The following is a 21214-nucleotide window of genomic DNA, read 5'->3' on the forward strand; positions in this document are numbered from 1 at the left end:
GTTTTAGGTCATGACAGACGGCTATGGTTCTGCTTTGTTTTATTGAGGTGAGATAGGGCATGTTGTAGGAAAGGGAGTGGAGAGATGGAGTAGGGCCACAGAAGTGGAGCTGCACCTGGTTATTAGAAAGGAGATTGGCAGCTCATAGGAAAGACTGAGGCAGGGACCCTGCAGGGAGCCTTTGCAGTGTGACCTGGTGAGGGCCTAACCTAGAGTGTGGAGGTGATGGAAACTTGACTCCAGGATCTGGTAGAGGTGGTGGAGGTGATGGAAACTTGACTCTAAAGCCTGGTAGAGGTGGTAGAGGTGATCAAAACTTTACTCCAGGACCTGGTGAAGGTGGAGGTGATGGAAACTTGGCTCCAGGGCCTGGTGGAGGTGATGAAAACTTGACTCCAGGACCTGGTGGAGGTGATGAAAACTTGACTTCAGGACCTGGTAGAGGTGGTGGTAGTGAAGGAATCCTGACTTCAGGACTTGATGGAGGTGGTGGTGGCGATGGAAACTTGACTCCAGGAACCGGTGGAGGTAATGAAAACTTGACTCCAGGACCTGATGAAGGTGATGGAAACTTGACTCCAGGACCTGGTGAAGGTGGTGGTGGTGATGGAAACATGACTCCAGGACCTGGTGGAGGGGGTGGTGGTGATGGAAACTTGGCTCCAGGACCTGGTGGAGGTGGTGGTGGTGATGGAAACTTGACTCCAGGTCCTGGTGGAGGTGGTGGTGGTGATGGAAACTTGGCTCCAGGACCTGGTGGAGGTGGTGGTGGTGATGGAAACTTGACTCCAGGTCCTGGTGGAGGTGGTGGTGGTGATGGAAACTTGACTCCAGGAACCAGTGGAGGTGATGAAAACTTGATTCCAGGACCCGATGAAGGTGATGGAAACTTGACTCCAGGACCTGGTGGAGGTGGTGGTGGTGATGGAAACTTGACTCCAGGACCTGGTGGAGGTGGTGGTGGTGATGGAAACTTGACTCCAGGACCTGGTGGAGGTGGTGGTGGTGATGGAAACTTGGCTCCAGGACCTGGTGGAGGTGGTGGTGGTGATGGAAACTTGGCTCCAGGTCCTGGTGGAGGTGGTGGTGGTGATGGAAACTTGACTCCAGGTCCTGGTGGAGGTGGTGGTGGTGATGGAAACTTGACTCCAGGTCCTGGTGGAGGTGGTGGTGGTGATGGAAACTTGACTCCAGGACCTGGTGGAGGTGGTGGTGGTGATGGAAACTTGACTCCAGGACCTGGTGGAGGTGGTGGTGGTGATGGAAACTTGACTCCAGGTCCTGGTGGAGGTGGTGGTGGTGATGGAAACTTGACTCCAGGTCCTGGTAGAGGTGGTGGTAGAGATGATGGAAACTTGACTCCAGGACCTGGTGGAGGTGGTAGAGATGATGGAAACTTGACTCCAGGACCTGGTGGAGGTGGTGGTGGTGATGGAAACTTGACTCCAGGTCCTGGTGGAGGTGGTGGTGGTGATGGAAACTTGACTCCAGGTCCTAGTGGAGGTGGTGGAGGTGATGGAAACATTACTCCAGGATTTGATGAAGGTGGTGGAGGTGATGGAAATATGACTCCAGGACCTGGTAGAAGTGGTAGTGATGGAAATTTGACTCCAAGACCCGGTGGAGGTAATGGAAACTTGACTCCAGGACCTGGTGGAGGTGGTGGTGGTGATGGAAACTTGGCTCCAGGGCCTGGTGGTGGTGGTGGAGGTGATGAAAACTTGGATCTAGGGCTTGGTGGAGGTGGTGGAGATGATGGGAACTTGACTCAGGATCAAATGAGGGCAAAGAATGGACTGAGTCAGCCTGGCTCTAAGATTTTGAGTCTTGGAAGAGTGGGTTCAATTGTTCTCTGATGAGGCATTGCTCCATTCAGTTCAGATCTAGGTCATAACACAGCAACTAGCTGCTATATGTGGATCTTATTTGAATCCTGAATTTTACAAATAAATCATTACAAATTTATGAGAAAAATTGAAAAATTTTAATTTTGTCTGGATTTGATAACATTAAGGAGTTGTTTTCTTTTTAAGAATGGTAATAATATTTTGAGTCTTTATGTTTTGGAGAGACATACTGAAATATGTACTAATCCTATCTAATAAAAGAGAAACATGCAAATTAACCGTACCTACCCTACACCCACAAGCCATGCCCACCAGCCAATCAGAAGTGAGTATGCAAATTCACCCAACCAAGATGGCGGTTAATTTGCATATTCAGGTGCAGAGCGAAGACTAAAGACAGCATAGAAGGAAACCAAGCGCTGCAGAAGGGAGCGAAGCTGTGGAGAAGCAAGCAGGCGGGGTGGTAGAGATGGGAAGGAAGCAGGTGGGGCGGCGGAGACCGCCACAGGAAGCCCTATTCTTGCAGGAATCTTCCTGCAATGGGCCTCTAGTGACATATATTTGGATTCATTTCAGAATTATCCAAGAACAGGGGAGTGTGAGTACAGGATAGATGAAGCCAGATTGGCTATTAATTGTTAGTTGTTGAAGCTGGGGGTGTGCTCTCCTCTCTACTGTTGTATTCATATGAAATTTTCCATGAAAAAATTCTGGGCCTTGGGTAATGCAAGTCTTGTACCCTGGGCCTGATTGTTTCCAATCAGAAATCACAAGGGGCATTTCAAACTGTGCCATGTTAATCTCTTGTTACATTTCAAAACAGAAATTCGGTCCTCTTCTGTTTTGCCTAAAGCAGTTAAAAGTCATGAACTGGGAAGAAATAATGCCTTGCTTTTATGGGGAAACAAACTGGGAGATACACATGATCTCCTTTATCATGATCATGGGAGGAATCCAACCAATCGAAGAGGCAAAGCCAACCCTCAAGAGAAAAGCCACATTTTTAGGTAGCTGGAAATAAATGCTTCTTTTGGAAGAGTTGGTCCCAAGGGAGGTCTTCTGGCAGCAGACACAAGGCATGAGTGTGAAAGCTGAAACTGAGTTGAAAAATTACCAGCCTGAGCTTCAACTACCAGTGAAGAGGCCGGTGCTACTGTGGAGGTGGGTCACACATTGCCAGGCAGAGTCTGGGGGCAGAAAGGAGCCTCCCACTGACACCCTGATACTAGTCGTCTGGTGCCCACCCACATGGCACCTCGTTCTCACTTACAAGCCACAAAGATGGAGGCTGCTTTGACAACGTCCTCAGTCGTGTGAGAAGGGGACACCAGCCATCACATGCTGGTGGAAGGTCCCAGGAATCGCCATGAAGCCCATACTTGGCAGGCCATCTCCCAGGCTACAGGGCAGTGACCAGGTTTCTTTTTCAATGAGTGGTCCCAGACAGAACAAATTGTCATACATATTAACTAGAAAGCTAGGAGGGCAAATTTTGAACTTGAGGGGAAAAAATTATATCTGGGAATGGGAAGCTAGGAGATTAATGTAGGTGTGTGCTTCCCTGGGGACAAACAAGCACTCAATTAGCATGAGAATGCCCCGCAGTGAGCACGCAAGGGCCAGCTCTGTGCCAGGCATTGCGGTCAAGGCGGGATGAGTGAGCCATGGTTCTTGTCTTCTAGGAGAGCACAGGAAGGGAGGAGACAGGTGCGCAGAATCTCCTGGGAAAGTGCTGAAACAGAGGGCATGTCAGTCCTGTGACTCAGGCAGGGTAACTCAGCCAAAGTCTAACTTTGGGCAAATCGGGTCATCTTATTTTCATCTATAAAATGGAGCAATTCTTGCCTTGCTGACATGGTAGAGTTGTAGAGCTGTAAGGCTAGACCATTAAAATAACAACAACAACAACAACAATGATAAATAAAGAAGTTTCAGTAGCCCCACTGGCCTGGTTCAATTGTTGAGTGTTGACCTATGAACCAGGAGGTCACAGTTCGATTCTTGGTCAAGGCACATGCCCAGGTTGCGGACTCGATCCCCAGTATGGGGCATGTAGGAGGCAGTGATCAATGATTCTCTCTCATCATTGATGTTTCTCTCTCTCTCCCTCTCCCTTCCCCTCTGAAATCAATAATATATATATACATATATGTATATGTGTATATATATATATATATATATATATATATATATATATTTAAATACCTTATATATAAAAAAGCATCAGCAATTGCATCAGCAGCTGCAGGAGTAGCCCTCTTATCTAAGAGCCGATGACTGGCATTCATGGACGAGTGCCCTCTGTGGACGGCAGCCAAGACCATGGGCAGGTTCCTGATGCAGATACTGCCCACTCTCCAGCCAGCCCTGGAGTAGCGGCGCCCTGTAACCTCATTCCCATAGTTAGTTCCTTGTCACATGCCCAGGAGCTGCTGTGGCATGAGCAACCCTCTCCAACTCGTTCAAACTCGCCTGATTCAGAGGGTGAAGGCGCTTAGTTCTAGTAATCTTAATAAATCCAGAGCTTGAGAGCTGGAAGGGATGTTTGGAACATGTTGTCCAATCCTCCCATTTGTACGCGGGGCAAAGGAGACTTAGGCAGGATGTCACCGGCTCGAGGTCACTGAGGTGGTGGGACAGCTGGTGCCGGAATCTGGTTCTCCAACTGTCCTGGTCCAAGAGAGCTGCTTCTCTTTCCTGGGAGGTTTGGCCACCACTGCTGCCTTCTATAACCTTGGTCTTTTCCTGTCTCCAAATACCTCATTCAGCCTAACATCCAAGGAAGAGTAGTTAGAACAAAATAAAGGAGAAAAATTCTTCCCAAGCTCTCTGTTCTCCGGGATCGTTCATTCTTCGGAAAATGTTTCCTAAATGCCTGTCATGTGTGTGGCCCCCATCACAACCCGGGTTCACAGAGATGAAAAGGAGATGTCCCAGTCTCCAAGGAGCTCCTGGGGCAGTCAGCACTAAAACGCTCTCTTCGTGAAACCTCTACTCTAGGAAGAGAAAGTCCTTCTTCTAACCTGGTTCCCTTTAGTCACGTGTGCACGGAGAAGTCCTCTCATGGCCTCTTTACTTCCTGAGAATTTCCATTCATGCCCATCTGGCAGGTTCTGCCACTTGGACCGTGGGCCCAGGCGGTGTAGTGAGCAGAGAAAAGGCCTTACTCTAGAGGGCCTGCCCCCACTCCATGAGCCTCTTCTGACCCTTAGGGTTTGCATGACATCTCAGGATTGCTTCCTCCCTGCTCCCTCCTGTCCCTGAAGAATTTGGTTTTGCCCTCAGCTGAATCACTGTCTTCCTCCAATCTGCCCCATTGCTTTGGTTCCTCCAGCCTCTCCCCGGTCACCATCTTGGTGCTGTTGAGCTGCTTTGAGTCCAGCGCTTTGAGGCCTTGGCTACAAAAACAGCATAGTTCAGTGGGAACTCTGACTGACATGTGCACGTGAGGAAACGTGTCCAGTGAAAGGTTGGACTGGAGATTCTGATGTCCCTTCCAGCTCTAGCATTTCTGAAAAGGTATATGAAAAGGTTGACAGCCTGGAAGGTTCTAGAAGGGTTCTACTGTGTGTGTCCAGACCTAGCACCAACTCCTTGCAGCATTTTAAATGAATGTGGGCACTGAGTTTTGCTTCTGACTCTCCCTACTCTCAGAAGAGGTCTCCTGGTTAGAGATTGCAGTGCAGGGAACCGGGGTGCCGAGGGCCAGAACCCACACTCACACTCTTGTTGTCTATGGAAGGGTCCCCAGAAGAAGTGGTGCTCCTTCCTCCTCTGTTCTAATTAACACCCTTCTCTGTGCTGAACACTGATGAATGGACCCCCAAAGGCAATGCTGGGTTCCCAACTCCAAGAGGGCCCACAGGGCACCACCATCTACTCTAACAAGCCGTGACATGCCAATTATTTGCTCTTTTGGAGAAACCTCAGCCTGAAATCTGTTTGATTGCCATGGAGATAATCTTTTAAATATAGCTTTTACATTCTTTAAAGACTTTTCCCTGTGGGAGTGAGAAGGTTTATCTGACCATGGGACGGGGTTATTTATTTTCATTTCCAGAGGAAGGACTATCACCTGGTAGTCACCGGGGCCCTGTACCATGGAGGATTTATTTTTAAGTCTACCTCCTCACTGATAGTTTGTCAATGAGGTTGTAATAATTAGTTTGTAGTACTGTCATACTTTTTCTCAGTGTAAACCTTGCACTTTGCTCTGCGATTCCAGGCCTGTAATTACTTGATGTTTGAAAAGTATCCCTATCAGGTTGGGTTCTGTATTTACCCTGGACGTGGGTATCAAGAGCCAATATCCTCAAGGGTTTCCTCTCAGGAAGATTATGCCTGTAAATCCATTAGCCTCAAAGACCTACCTGGCACTGCAGTCAGTCTGACACCGATTTTTCCCACCTGGGCGTCCCAGCAGATTCATTAAGTTCTTCCCACTAGAATGCAAGCTTGGGCCAGCAGGGGCTCCAGTTGGTGTGCAACCTGGCGGCCCTAAGGCCCAGAGTGAGCCCTGCTCACAACAGGTAGACTGTGAAAGTCAGCAGGTCTTCATGTGGAGAGGATGTGCTGTATCAAAATAGGAACAATGTACAGAATAAAGCAGAGCTGGTGGGCCCACGTCCCTGGTCTGCTGCTCTAGTCCTTTCCCCACATCACTACCAGCAAATGGTATGGGGCATTGGCTGCACCCGGTTCTGTAGGCTGAGATCTCTGGGCCTCGGAGTATAGACCTCTGGGGAGTAAGAAGATAAAAGGTGTAATTCTATTGAACGCAGAATTATAAGGTTAGAAAAAAAATTGTTTGTGGAAACCAGATTAAACCTTGAGCTTGAATCTCTCCTTCCAGGTCCTGCTGGGGAGAAGAGCTGGCCCAAGAACTACCCGTCCTGTGGGGGCCTGATGCAGTCCCCAATAGACCTGCACAGTGACATCCTCCAGTACGATGCCAGCCTGGGGCCCCTTGAGTTCCAGGGCTATAACGTGTCTGCCAACGAGCAATTAACCCTGACCAACAATGGCCACTCAGGTGAGGGAGAGACCCCAAAGGCCTGCAGGTGTCTAGCTTCCCTCAGCTGCCTGCCTGCCCTCGTCCATCTCCCGGGGAGGGGGCTCCACTGAGACACCAGGGGGAGGGGCCCAGACCACTCCCTCCAGGAGTGCTGTGGGTCCTGGGCTCAGCCCCTTCTGCCAGGTCAGCACCTGTCAGAAGAAGCACATGTCTTGGGGTGGGAGAGGGGACAGGCCTGGCCCCTTTGGCCATTGGCTGTGGCGTGGGAGTGAATTCTTGGGCATCATGAACTCAAGGAGCCACACAATTCATTGCAGGCCCACACCCAGGCTTTGGAGTCAGACAAACCTGAATCTGAATTCTGGCTTGAGCTTTCACCTGGAAAATGGGCATATGGGTGGTGGGGGGATACTGTGAAGATGAGAAAGTATGTATGTTAGGATCTGTTATCGAGTAGATGCTCCATAAATGGCAATTATTAATGTTGCTGTGATAGAATTCTACAGCGTGGCAGGCACTTCATTAGAGGTTCTATCTTCACGGTCAGGTGTGCAATGCATGGACATGTGAACAAGCATCCGCCCGTTGGTCTAGTATCAGTGTTCCTGCCATCATTTTCCATTTTCCAAGGGGAACCAGGAAGGTGCTGCTGCCGCTGGGATTGCTTTAGTGAAACAGGGGTGTTCTCAGGGAAAGAGGCCCGGTTCCTGACCCGCAGGCTGTGTTTCTCGGGTCTCCACCTTGCTGTATCCACCTGCCTCCTGTATGGGACCCGAGCAGGTGCTGTCTACCTGACTCTGAAGGTCACCTCTCCACTCCCCGCAGTGAAGCTGAAGCTGCCCCCGGGCATGCACATCCAGGGCCTGCCATCCCGCTACAGTGCCACACAGCTGCACCTGCACTGGGGGGACCAGAATGACCCCCACGGCTCCGAGCACACTGTTGGTGGGAAGCACTTCGCTGCCGAGGTGAGTGGGGTGGCCAGGCCGGCAGAAGCTGCCCAGGGTGTGTGATCTGGCATTCTTCCCCTTGACTGGTGTGCAGGAAGACCAGAGCCTGGGGGTGGGGGCGGGGGAGCTGTAAGATCAGTGACAGGGCGGGGGTGAGGGACTCTGCCTTCATGCTCTCCACAGCCACACCCAGCCCTGAGAGCAGCGCAGGAAGGTGTAGCTACTCTGGCCACACTGCAGCTCCTCTGTGGTCTCCAGGTCCCCTTTCTCTCCTAAACAGGCTGAGTTTGTCTCTGTATCGTTTACTGAGCCATGCTGCTCAGAAGGCAGTGCTCCCAGGGGGCACGGTGGGACACATATGCCCGTTTTCTAGACATCACCCTTCTGTTGGCACAGATCCCACCAGCTTGTCTAGCTGTTGCACTCCCTGCTGCATTACACAGGAATAACTGCTCCCCCAACTTCTCAGTCTTCTCCACATGCCATGTGGTTGGCACAGGTCTTTCCCGTCCTATCTTTCCTTTCGCTGAACATGGGTTGTGCTTGGAACTTGGAACCCAAGTCCAGGGCTACTCTTTTACTTGGCCACAAACCAAGGGATGGCTGGCATCATAACGTGCAGGGTGTCATGGCAACCAGAGACTCACCGAGGACAGCTTGGGGTGTCAACAGAGCATTGTGTTACATAGCCCTGAAGCACTAACCCAAAATGCCAAAGGAAGACAGGAGGAGGCGCGGCGCCTGCAATGGTGGGAGAGGGGAGAGTTGCTTTACGTCAGAGCTCCAATGCACTTGAACTTGGGGTGTGTTCTGAATGTTTACAGGGCAATACGAGGAGGTAAATACAACTGATCAGCCAGCGGAGCCCACAGTAAACACTGACATGACCGCTCGCCTCTGTTCTTAATTGCTGAACTGCTTAATGCCTCAGGCTAATTACAGGTTGAGCCGCGAATGTGGAAAGACTATAATTCTGGCCCAGTCGCATGGCACTGCTGGAGGTGCACATATTCCAAGCCAGGCCCCTCTCTGAACCCCCAGAACTGCGAGTTCTTCCAGGCTAATTGCCGTGTGGAGGCTCCTACTTTCCCATGGGAAATAAAGGAGTTAGGGTGTAGGCCGGGAGGGTTTGGACATTTAAAAATATTCCTAGTTATTGTATTTTCTGCTATTAAGCCACACCATCAGGCCAAGAGCCTGGTGAAGATGGACCATAGATGTCAATAACAGAGAAAATGCACCAGGTTAACCCTAAAGTGGCGGATTCTCTATGGAGGGTCCTTGGGAGTTGGAGGTTCTTCTGGATGGAGTGTGTGTAAGACAACTCCATCCTCTCAGCAGGGGCTTCCCCTCCGTTTGTATTAGTCTTCACTTCCTCTCAATTTAGTCTGGGCACAGTGCCCACAAGCTCAAAGGTCAGCTGTAAAAAGAAATAAGGCTCTAGGACCTCCGGGGGTTTAGCCATATAGGATTCTTTTCCGTTTGTCAAACGATGCCAGGCAAGGATGGTGTTGGACAATAGGGGAGGCTGCATCCTTAGGGGGAGGGGTGTTGGGAGGGGGAAATGGTGAAGTAGGAGCCCCTAAGAAATTCTGAATAGAGGTCCACGTAAAAAAAAGCAATAATTTGATGTAATTTTGAAAAATTAGAAAGGGCCACTTGAAAAGTGGGGAACATGGAGCTGTGTTCAATAAAATATTCTTGAATTCTAAATATAACCATATAACATGGAAAAAGAGGCAAAGAATCAACAAAAATGCATGTGTCAAACCTGTAGATCTATTTACCAATAAGTTTTTTTAGAGAACAAATGACACCACCTTTAGGATTGAAAATCAGGTTATAAACGTTGTCAGAATTTGTCCCAACAATGTCTTAATGCTTACCTAGACTTGTTTTCACTTGAGACCAAATATTAGACCTGTGATTTTTCTCTACCTGAGGAATAAATGTGTGTCCTACTGAGGATACAATTACAATTAAGTTACTAGTACAGTTAGAGTTACTGCCCCAGCCCCCACTGCTTCCAGATCAAGTGCATAGTGGCCAGACACATGAGGCCATTTTGCCCCAGGTTCCAGAACAAGTAAGGAAAATTAGAAGGGAGAAGTGTTCCAAAGTACCAGGCTAGTATAAAAACCCATTTGATCATTCATTCATTCTTCATTCAATATTATTGTGCATCTGGTACTTTACAAGCAGGATGTCAGACACGGGGATGCAATGAATTAGTAAGATGGACAGTCTGGCCTGGCAGTTTGCAGGGAGGAATGAGGGAAAAGGGAAACTGTGGAGGCCATGAGGGGAGGGTCTGAGAGGCATGATCTACCTGGGGGGCGGTTGGTCCTCCCCCTGGGATTCCAGTCTCTTGCAAAAGCCAGAGGTTCCCATGAGTCACCCATCCCCTCATAAGCCGCTTCTCGCCCACTGCAGCTGCACATTGTCCATTATAACTCGGACCTGTACCCCAACGCCAGCACCGCCAGTAACAAGTCAGAAGGCCTCGCCGTCCTAGCTGTTCTCATAGAGGTAAGAGAGGTTAAAGGGTTTTACGTGAAGTTTGAAGCTGGGATGATATCAGACTCGGCCTTTGGTTCCATGCACACCGGTGTCTTGCTTCCAGGGCAGGGGGGTGTTCCCCATAGAATTCCTTCTCTCTTGGCCTGGAGGCAGCACTTCCTGTGGCTGAGCAGCAGAAAGGGGCATGTCCTTTGTGACATCGGGAAAATGAGCCCTAGTCCCCAGCCCTAATGCATAAGGGATGGAATTGCCCAGTTGGACAGGACATGTGAGTGTGTGTGTTTCCGGGGGGCGGGGGCGGGTGGGGGGCGGTGGTGGTGGTAGTGGTGAAGTAGGAATCATTCAGTTCTGTACCACCAGATGCCTGAACTCCTGACACAACTCCAGGCACCCAAAGTCCATCCTTATGGACCCTGGAATGAGTTATTTCCTAATCCCAGAAAATGGGAACATCTCCTGATTCCCCTGCATCATTTTCCCCCAATGAGATAGCGTGTGCCTTGTTTCTCAACATGCACACTGCCTGACCTGGCGGCATGAGCTCAGGCTCCCCTCGAGTTCCGGTAAGAGAACAAGCCTTCGGGCTCACAGTGGGTAATCGGGAGCACGGGCTACATCCCGTGCCCTGAGACACTCTAGCCCAGCACCTTGGATGGAAACAGCACATCCTGAGCTACAGGAGGCAGGATCGTTCTACCAACCCCGCACCAGCCTAGAGACCCATCATAACTGTCCTCGTGAAGGGCATTCTTCAGGGAGGCCTGGCAGCAGTGACCATGGCCCCAGCCAAGCTCTCCCATCACCACTGTCAGTCCAGGCTCGGCCTATAGAAATCTCTCCCAGTTCAACCCACCCCGTCTCTGTTGCAGATGGGTTCCTTCAATCCTTCCTATGACAAGATCTTCAGTCACCTTCAGCACGTCAAGTACAAAGGTGAGGGGTCCTGGGATGCCGAGTCACCCTCTGTTGGATGGATGTAGTGACTCTCGTGTGACCTGAAGAAAAACGGATGCTGAGGGCAGGTGTCTGGGACCAGGTCCTTGGGTCCGATGGCCCAGAAAGGGGCTCGTTCACGTTTCTAGGCTCAGTCACAGGCTCAGCTGCTCCTCTGCTGTGGGGAGCAAGGCCGACACATCCCCCAACCTGTCTCTCCAGGCCAAGAAGTGCACATTCCCGGCTTCAGCATTGAAGAGTTGCTTCCCGAGAGGCCGGCCGAGTACTATCGCTACAAAGGCTCCCTGACCACGCCGCCCTGCAACCCCACGGTGCTCTGGACGGTGTTCCGGAACCCCGTGCACATTTCCCAGGAGCAGGTGAGTGTCAGCCCCTCCACGTCAGAGGCCACCAGGTATCACCCATAGCCTCCCCAGTGGCTTGCTTTCCTCACTTAGAGTTTCACTGGCTACTATTCCACCCTCCCAAATGCCACGGGCGCCTGGAAAGCGCTGTGTGGGGCTATCAAGTGAAACAAAAACGAATCCACCGTTCTTTAAAAAAGAGTTGCTAAGTTTTATTTCCCACGATATCCCTGGGTGGATGGTGTTCACTCCCAGGTGGGAGGGAGCGCGGTTCCTTTGCAGGGGCGAAATAAAGGCAGGGTCAGAGTGAATCGGGAACCGGGGAGCTGGGGCTGCTGCAATGAGGGAGTGGGGATCTCTGCCCTCAAGCTCACGGTCTAGTGCGAGACGGAGGGCCAGAAGCCTCGGCAGCCATCTCTGCCCCTCTCACCGTACAGGTGATGAAAGTGAGGGTTAGATTTGAGGAGACTTGCGGGATCACCGCTGGCTAGTGACAGAGCCAAGAGTTCCAGGCCACTGCCTGGCCCTCTACGCCACAGCCTCAATTCAAGAAGAAAGTAGCCGGGGGCCAGGGCTCACGGCCCAGCCCACCGTCACCCCTGCAGAGTGGCTCCTTTTTTCATATGAGCTACCGATCTGAGTAACCTAGATAAAAGGCAGCAAGTAGGCAGAAAGGGATAAAGATGTGGTGAATCAAGGAGAGAAACGTGTGGGGAAGCAGTCACAGCCTAACCTGAAACTGCCTTGCAAACAGACTGTCATCCATGTGGGTAGATGAAAACCCCATGGAACTGGCCATCAGATGACCTGGGAAACTCTTGCCTCCTCTTGCCCTCCCTTCTGATGGGAACAACAGAATAAGCCCCAGGCCCCTCTGATTTAGAGTCGGGTCCCAAATCAGGCTCAGGAGAGCGGAGCCCCTCCAGCACCCCAGGTGTCCCTCCCTGCACACAGATGGCAGGCACACCCTGGAGGTAACTGCACTAGCCTTCCCCAAGCCTGGGGAGGTGGGAAGACAGATCACCTTACCCTGTGCCCGGTCACCAAGAGACCCGCAGGGGAGGGGGCCGTTCTCTGGCCTTCCCGCTGCTCTCTACTGAGTCTCTGCCAAGGCGCTGGGGGCAGAGGCGGGGGGGGGGGGGGGAGGCAGAGGCGGGGGGGGGGCAGTCCCCTCCTCCTGAGGTCAGGTCAGGGGGCCCTCACTCTGCCTGAGGCTGTGTGCTCCTCTCCTGCAGCTGCTGGCTCTGGAGACAGCTCTGTACTGCACACACGAGAATGACCCATCCCCCAGGGAAATGGTCAACAACTTCCGGCGGGTGCAGAAGTTTGATGAGAGGCTGGTGTACACCTCCTTCCAACAAGGTGAGGACTGCAGGGCGTGGGGGGAGTGTGGTGCCAAGACATCCTTTGCCCGCCCCCCTCAGGCTTTGTACCGATGCCCTGGGTGGGTTATGAGCACTCTGGCCCCCACAGGAACCAGGGTGCATGAGGAGCTATTGTGTGGGGGGTTCACTGAGATCTCCCTTCGTGCTCTTGACTTCCATGAGCCTTTGTAGGGAGCACGCCAGGGGCAGGACCTCCGGGTGCACAGACCGGAGCCCTCGCTATGTCTGGGAGTCTCCCACAGCTGGGAAAGAGAGAATGCTCCGGGGACTCTGCTCTGGAGACCTACCCCTTCTCCCGAGGCATATGGTAGCCCCCTTTCATGCGATCACACCACTCACTTCTCCTTCCAGGCTTTCTTAGCCCCAAGGCCCACCCCCAGCCTTGCTGGGTGGGTCAAAGCACCGTCAATGTCCAGGGTGTCCTCTGGGAGGAGGTGCATCTGTGGGCACAGCAGTCCGTGGTCCAGTGTGGCAGGCCCGTCCGGCGGGGAAGCGCTGGCACTCACTGCCTTTCTGCCTCCTCCCCCGGAAGCTGCTCAGGCACCGGCACTGCTGCTGCTGAAGGAAACCTAACAGTTCGCTGTATCCCTCCTGCTATGAAAGCCCCGCTCTCCCTTCTAAAACCAGAACCGTAACTCCCCATCTTGACTTGCTCGGCACCTACCTCCATAGTGCAGGAAGCTAGGGGTCTGGGAAAAGGGGGGAAGGGAGCATTCCTGGGGCTCACGCCCTTCTTCAAACCTCCACGTTTACTCTCTCCCTGCAGATGCTTGAGCTTTCCCACCTTGGGAGTCTCAAGTGGTCAGGGAGGTCCGTGGGAGAACCACCTTCCCTCTTACACATCACTGGTGGCCGACCTGGGCCAGGTGTTCCTATTTAGAGATGGCCCCATTCACCCACATGTGCCAACTCTCCTTGCCAGCTCTCCGCCTTGTGTAGTCCTTTCTTATTGTGTGAGATTATAAATATCACCTACGAAGCTTAGTAAACATACGAAGATTGCATTTCAAAGCCCTGGTCAGAAAGCTGTAGAAGCGCACTCTTCTGAGTCACCCACACCTCTGGTCACTAGTATGTCCTCCTCTGTCAGCTGCTTAATCAAGAACTGCCCACGAACGTATCTTCTGTGTTCTTCTCCAGATACCACTCGTTAAGGTAATTCCCCTTCCCCTCCATTTTCTGGCCTGAAAACGGAATCTGTGAACCACAGACCTTCCTGAAAATTGAGAATGTATGTGATGTGACTAAGAGAGCCCTTTAAAGGCCTCAGATGTGCAGAATTCTCCCCCTGATCTAACCTGGATGTAACCTTCTCTTTTCCTGTTCCTCCAAATGGAGTATATAGGGTCCAAGGTTAAACAGAAATTCCTCATCTCTTAAACAAAATTGAGAACTCTGCCTGCAGAGAGGGACTTGCCCACGTAGACTGGATGGACTTGGTTTGTGATTTGAGATAATCATCGGCTCTGTTCTCTGGGCTGGTCTATACACGTCCCAGGGGCCAGGGTGACAAATACTCCCCTGTGGTCAGGAGAACTCTCTTTGTTTCCTCCCGACTGTATGATGTGGGCAAATGATGTCCCTCTTTGGCCCTGGATCCCTCGGCCGTGGAATCACAGGCTGGCCTGGTGAGCTGACCCCCTTCCAGGGGGTGTGTGCTGACGTGCTGACCCTGAGTGGACACTAACGGCCTCCCATCCTGACTTTACATTGCAGGGACAGTGTTTGAGGGCGGTTACAGAGGATGAGAAGAAGCCATGCAGGAACTTGAGGCTGACACCCCAAAGTAAACCCCACTTGTAACGATGAACTGTGGCGTCGGGAGTAATTAGCCATCTTCTTAGACCGGCTCAGGTCTAAGCTGGCGCTTGTAGAGTGGGCAGTGCCGTCGGGGTGTAGTGGGGTGCTTCAGTAGACCGCCCAGGTGGTGAAGGGAGCAGCCCACAGACTGAGTCCCCGCTTTTAGGACATCAAGATCAAGGCCCAAATGCAGTGTTGCCACTGCCTGCACTGCCCGGCTCACCCAGAGCTGCTGCTGGCAAGAGCCCAGGCTGGGCCCAGCTCTCTCCTTGGAGGGAGACTCCACGGCAGTCCAAGGCAAACCTGTTCATTTGGAGGCTGATTATAGAAACGTGGCCAGAATTCTCCCCTCCCTCTCACTTCCAAAGGATGCGGGCAGCAAACGGGGCTGTTTACCAAGGAGTAGTGAGGAGGCAGCCCCCAGGAGCGAAGCCCCAAACCAGGGTACTGCATTCACGAGGCCCTCTCACACCAGCTGCCTCAGCCAGGGTTGCAGGTGTGAGGGGGTGCAGGTGTGTGGGTGAGCCTGTTGGTCAGTGAGAGCCCGGAGCGGTTTGGACTCGATTATTTGCACGCTGTCTCTGAGGCATGTTTGCAATTAGGTGTGGTTCCCTCAGGGTTTTCTCTGGAAGTTGTCAGGAACAGCAGAGTTGGAAAACTTTGCCAGGAGAAAAGTAACCTTAAGGAAATCCTCTGGGAGAGAAAGGGCATGGACTTTGAGAGGAGGATCTGAGACTTGACCAGATTGGAGCGATTGGGGCAGAGACGTTTAACGTGACCCTGCCTTTTCCTCGGCTGTGCTCAGAAAGGAGGACAGAACCTGGCTTCCGTCTTCAAAGGGGTGTCGTCTAACCATGACTGAGCCCCAGGGCAGGGCTTTCCAGCCCGTACATGTGGGGCTGGATGAGTCTTGCTGTGGGGCTGTCCTGTGCACTGCAGCATTAGCAGCGTCTGGTCTCTGCCCACTAGATGCCTGTAGCACCCCGACCTGTAACAGCCAAAGCTGTCTGCAGACGTGGCCGGATGTTTCCGGGGGCGGAGGGGCAAAATTGCCCTGACTGAGAACTACTGCCCCAGGAGTGTACAGTGACTTTTCTATCACAGGACTCCAGAGTTTTACACCACAAGCCCTGGTGATGACTCTATTGCCACATGGCATTCTCAGTCTGGAGAAGGTTACCCCTGAAATAATAAGCTTGAGGTTTCTCGTGTCAAACAATCAAACCCAAGAGGGACTCTGGGCCCCATATTCTTTTAGAACTCGAGTATTCTTTTTATATAATTGGGTATGTCCAAGGCTAAGAGAAATGGGTGAGAGAGAACTGTTCACCCTGAAGATTACAAACCTCTTTCCCAGGGGTCCCGACGCCACCCAGGTGGCAACTTTCCTCAGAATCCCTTCACCATTCCCCTCCCTTCCTTTAGTACAAGGTTTTCTCGCGTTGTTGCCTTTGGTTAAAATGCCCACTCTTTATGGAGAGGTGACAGTCGGACCAGGCACTTTCCGCAGCTCCTACAAGGTGCCTCCACTAAGTGACACAAATGGAAAGCTGGACTGAAGAGGGGAAACAAGGCTCATTGTTCTTAAGGCGGGATCCGGAGAGAGGAGCACATCCCGGGACCATTCCCGCCTCACAGGAAGTCAGATGCCCCCGTGAGGAAGGGAAGGACTGCAGAGGCGGAGTCACAGTCCAGGGCCCCAGTTCTTGGTTCCTGCAAATTGACTCTTCTTAGTCGCAGACACCGACACTGGGTCCAGATGGTGATGGGCGACAAAACTAGAGCCCATCCAACCTGAGTTCTCACGTTGTCTAGCCCTAATTTCAACATTGAGGGACAAGAGGAAGCCAAAAAGTTTCTATAATCCTGTCTTTAGCGGGCCTGCGCTGAGCAACTGCATGTCCCCGCAGTAGGACCAGAGCTGGCTGAGGTGCAGGTAGACAGGAGCGCTGCACAGTGGGGGTGGGGGGGGGGCTCACCCACAGCAAATCTGTGGAGTAGCCCGCTCAGATTCTGCTGGACCCTAAGGAAACCGGGTAGTTTTAGAAAACCTTTAAAAAAGAGGTAGAACCAAAAGCTTACAAAGCTAAGATGGCTAATTATCTAATGTTTTGAGACTAGAATGTATGCTGTGTGGTTATTGAACTTGTGTTTCTCAAAATTCCTATTTATAAATAAACTCCATGAGATAGGAAAGGATCAGTTCTTCCAAAGCATCCCAATGAGAGACCAGAGGAGCTCCTGCTGCTTCCCAGCTGCCCCTGGGGACGGGGGCTGACGGGTCAGGAGTAGTCATCAACGGGCTGAGCAGTGAGTCCCGGTCCCTTCATCCAAGGCAGTTCACCACACCGCGGGCTTTCTGCGCACAGCCCAGGCTAGGCTCTGTGGGGAACAGAGAGCCCGCGTGGGCCTTACCTTGCCCCTAACAACAAGCCTCTGGCCCAGAGCAGACCGTGTTCAGAAACGATAGTGGGCAAAGGGGGAGCTGGAGCTGCCTTGGCGAGGTGGCCCGGCTGACCTGTCCAGCGCCGTCTCCCTGGCACCCATCCACAGTGTCAGCTCCCTTCTAGCATGGCAGCTGTCTCCGTGTGTGCACCCCACTTGCTTTGCCCACACTATTCCCTTTGGGAGGCCCCTCACCTCTTCCACCTGGAAAATTCTTTCAAAGCCCAATTGCAATCATGTCCTCCCAGAAGTCTCCCCCATCCTCCTGACGGCGACTCGGTCTCCTTCAGAGAAGCTGGAGTCACGTGCCGTCTCTGTGACTCAGTGCACCGCAGGGTGATTTGTTACCACACGGAAACAGAAAAACGTCTAACTTGTCCGCACACTACAGGCGCCGTAAGGACAGGGACGATGGGTGTCTTTCTCACTTTTTGTGCCTGGCACTGTGCCTGGTGCTCATGACAAGTTTGAAAGGATGTAACCAATCCGTCTCCCTGCCCCTCCCCTCGCCAGTGTCTTCTCTGCAGAATGATTTGAACATAAGCCTGGCGGATTGTTACAATTTAGTTTTATCTTTATTTTGCTTTGTTATCAGTTTGCCAACAGCATTAAAATCAATTCATTTGTTTAAGAAAAACTAAAGATGGGAACTTAGCTGCCAAGCTTTGAAGGCCTGGGCTGGGGAGTTGCCTAGAGATGCTACAGGCTTTCCGGGGCCCTGGCCTGATAGGGATAAAAGCCCCAGTCTCACCACCCATCATTCCTTCAGCAGGGAGAGTGCCAAGCACCCCAGGCCGGCACTGTAACCCGCGCCTACTGGCCCGCGCCTAGGCCCTAGAGCGGTGCGGCTCCCTCTCCCGGGCCTGCATTCCTGAAACCTGGAGGGGTAGAGCCCTCCGTCCCTATCATGGTCGTAGAAAACCAGTTCTCTCATGTAATCCCATAGTATCTTCTTGGCCGATTTATTTGTCGAAATTACTTCTTTACTGGATTATTTCTTCATAATGTTAATAAGGAAGTGTCCCCAGGTAGGTCCTCCAAAGATGGTGATGATCTGCGATGACTGAGCTCTTCTTACCAAAGCATCATCCAGATGAGGGCTAGCATGTCGCTGACTTGAGTCTATGACTTGTATGAAGCAGAACAGTCAGAGTTTTACCATTCGGAATGGGATTACCCAAACTCTCCCTGCCTCTTTCCATTTTCACTACGTAACATGGCCCCTACCAAAACCGTCCATACTTTAAAATACTTCGGAAAGGACTGTGTTCCTTTTTACTCAAAATTCTGTTAGAGTAAACAGAATTGCAAATAGCCTGGGAAAGGCTGGCCTTGTTCCAGGAACTTCGAGCCGTGTCAAGAGGCGCTTGTTCCTCGGCTGGACTTTTCTGTTTGCACTTGAGGCCTCAGAAGACCTCAGAAGCAGTTAAGCCGCAGCCCTGGTCCAGCACGATGCCAGTGAAGACGCAGCTCCTGAGCCAGCCAGACCAGGTAGCAATGCCCCTGTGGCAGGCAGCCTGCCCGTCTCCCTAAGCTGTCCCTTCCTGGGCGAGGCATGTGACAGTCACGCTCTGTATCTGTGTGGTTTCCTTCTGAGTGTCGGATTGCCCTGTCTCTGCTCGCCCTGACGGAGCACTTTATGAGCACGGACGGCTCCCCCATGTCGGTCCGGCGTGCCCCCTGTTACCCGCAGCTCAGGAGCTCCTCTGTTGTGTTCTCATCCAGGGGCTCTCATGTCCGTCTCTGTCAACCAGCCTGCCTCCGTTTCTCCTGTCTGTCCCACTGATCTTCAATGGGAACTGCTTGTCTTGTTCACCGTCAGAACCAAACCATTTCTTTGTTTAATCTGCAGATGAATTTCTCAAGCTCTGTCTCTCCCGCATCATCTTTGATGCCTGTTCCCTGCAGCATCCCAGAGGCTGCTGTGATGCAGGCTTTGGTTTCTCTCTCTGGGCCTGGTTCTCCCGTTGCCCCAACAGCTCTCTCTGCACCCCAGAGTCTCCCTGGCTTCCCCTTGCCCTTTAGCTCGTAGATGCATTGGTTTCTGCCTCCCATGGGACCCAGCCCCGTGGCTTCACCCCGCTCTGCAGAAAAGCCCTGCTTCCGTGATGGTTGGTGCTGCAGGAGGCAGGGCATAGCATCCTGACACCTTCCTGCCCTGGCCTTCTGCAGGGCAAGTCTTAGGAGGTGGCGCCTCGCCACCATCCCTCTTGCGTAGTGGCTGACGCTCTGTACTTGCTCAGTCAAGCTGCTTTGTTGTGAAGCTGCATCGAAGTCGTGGCTGAAAGCTTCTGTCCCAGTCTTGGGGCGCCCCTTGTTGTGGTGCTGGCTGTCCTCTCACTGTTCCTAAGGAGAGGCAACCTGGCCCTCACAGGTAGTCGTCCTGGAGTGAGGAGCCGGCCAACCCCGGAGACAATCAGGCCTTTGTGCACGGGCCTCGTGCAGCACGGCCACTGCTCAGGGAGCCAGGCACCGGACTCTCCCTCCAGGCCAGCCACCAAGCGGGGCTCTTGAGAGAAGCCCATTCCCGGAGGCCTGGCCTCTGCAGGCTGCCCAGCTCCCCAAGGCCACGGCGCGGGGCAGCTCCTCCGGCCCCGGAGCCCTGTCGGCTGTCGGGGGCCTGTGGCTCCCAGGACATGTGAGGTGACTGTGAAGGTGGCAACGATAGAAACTGTCCAGTTTGGACGGCTTAGCCAAGTGGTTGGGCTTCCTGGTTACAGTCTCATGTGGTGAGAACTAGTGTGGTACCACAGGCATCTGGAGTTTTAGGAACAAAGGACAAAGGTGTATTTCATCGAAAGGCCTAGAAAGAAAACCATGACTAGTTGGGGTTTTCTGGGTGGTTGTTGTTTTTAAGGTCCTACAGGCCTAGGTCGTCTCCAGGTACCTTAAAAGGAAAAACACACCCAATACCGAATTCCAGAGTGCGGAGGCCGCAGCCGAGCGGGCAACAAGCATGAGCTGCACAAACACGACGCTCTCCCAGGGGAAAGTCGTGTCCTGAGGGCCTCCCAGGCCACACACGGACCCTTGTGTTCAGGCCGGGGAGCCACTTGGGAGGCCATGGGCTACCGGTGGTGGCTGATAGGAGCCCAGAGAGCAGGTCACCCTGTGCTTGTGGACAGCTCCTCCCCACACCTGCCGTTCATCCATACAACTCCCAGGACCACCTGGGAAGCCAGACCAGAGACTCCAGGGCCTGCCTTGGACCGGGAGGCTGCAGACTCAGTATGAGATTGCAGAATAGCAGGAAAGGACACTGCTGATGGCCCCAAGGGAATCAGCCCGACGCTAGCCACACGGCAGAAGGCGTGAGCAGAACCTCACCGGCTGTCTCTGGTCTGGTTCCCTACAGCAGTGGTTCTCAACCTTCCTAATGCCGCGACCCTTTAATACAGTTCCTCATGTTGTGGTGACCCCCAACCATAAAATTATTTTCGTTGCTACTTCATAAATGTAATTTTGCTGCTATTATGAATCGTAATGTAAATATCTGTGTTTTCCGATGGTCTTAGGCTCTACAGCAGCGGTTCTCAACCTGTGGGTCACCTAAGACCATCGGAAAACACAGATATTTACATTACGATTCATAACAGCAGCAAAATTACATTTATGAAGTAGCAACGAAAATACTTTTATGGTTGGGGGTCACCACAACATGAGGAACTGTATTAAAGGGTCACGGCATTAGAAAGGTTGAGAACCACTGCCCTAGGGTGTCAAGTGACCCCAGGACAAGGGCCTGGCCCTCTGCTGGCACTTCACACCTGGCCAGGGCTCGCCCAGGGTCTCAGGGCCACACGGGCTCTCCTTAGTGTCAGGCTGGGTGGCCACCTCCTGCACAACTCCTTCCTCCACTGTGAACTGGAGCAAACATCCACACACATAGGCCGCAAGTTCCTCCTGAATCAGAGAAGCCACCACACAAGAGGGGTGTGTAGGCAGAGGCTTGGTT

At 52.4% G+C, this 21214-nt stretch overlaps 1 protein-coding gene across 4 annotated transcripts in view; it reads left to right on the top strand.

Moving 5' to 3' along the window:
- Positions 1 to 21214, top strand: part of CA12 (carbonic anhydrase 12) — a 53135-nt gene that overhangs the window by 26673 nt on the left and 5248 nt on the right. For all 4 annotated transcript variants that reach the window (XM_080688098.1, XM_080688099.1, XM_080688100.1 and 1 more), the window contains exons 3-8: positions 6700 to 6879; positions 7687 to 7829; positions 10245 to 10340; positions 11201 to 11264; positions 11487 to 11644; positions 12865 to 12991. In XM_080688098.1, the coding sequence (XP_080544224.1) occupies positions 6700 to 6879; positions 7687 to 7829; positions 10245 to 10340; positions 11201 to 11264; positions 11487 to 11644; positions 12865 to 12991 (768 nt within the window). The remainder of the gene's footprint in view (positions 1 to 6699; positions 6880 to 7686; positions 7830 to 10244; positions 10341 to 11200; positions 11265 to 11486; positions 11645 to 12864; positions 12992 to 21214) is intronic.

Source organism: Plecotus auritus, assembly GCF_963455305.1.
Source record: "Plecotus auritus genome assembly, chromosome: 1".
In the NCBI taxonomy this organism is placed as follows: domain Eukaryota; kingdom Metazoa; phylum Chordata; class Mammalia; order Chiroptera; family Vespertilionidae; genus Plecotus; species Plecotus auritus.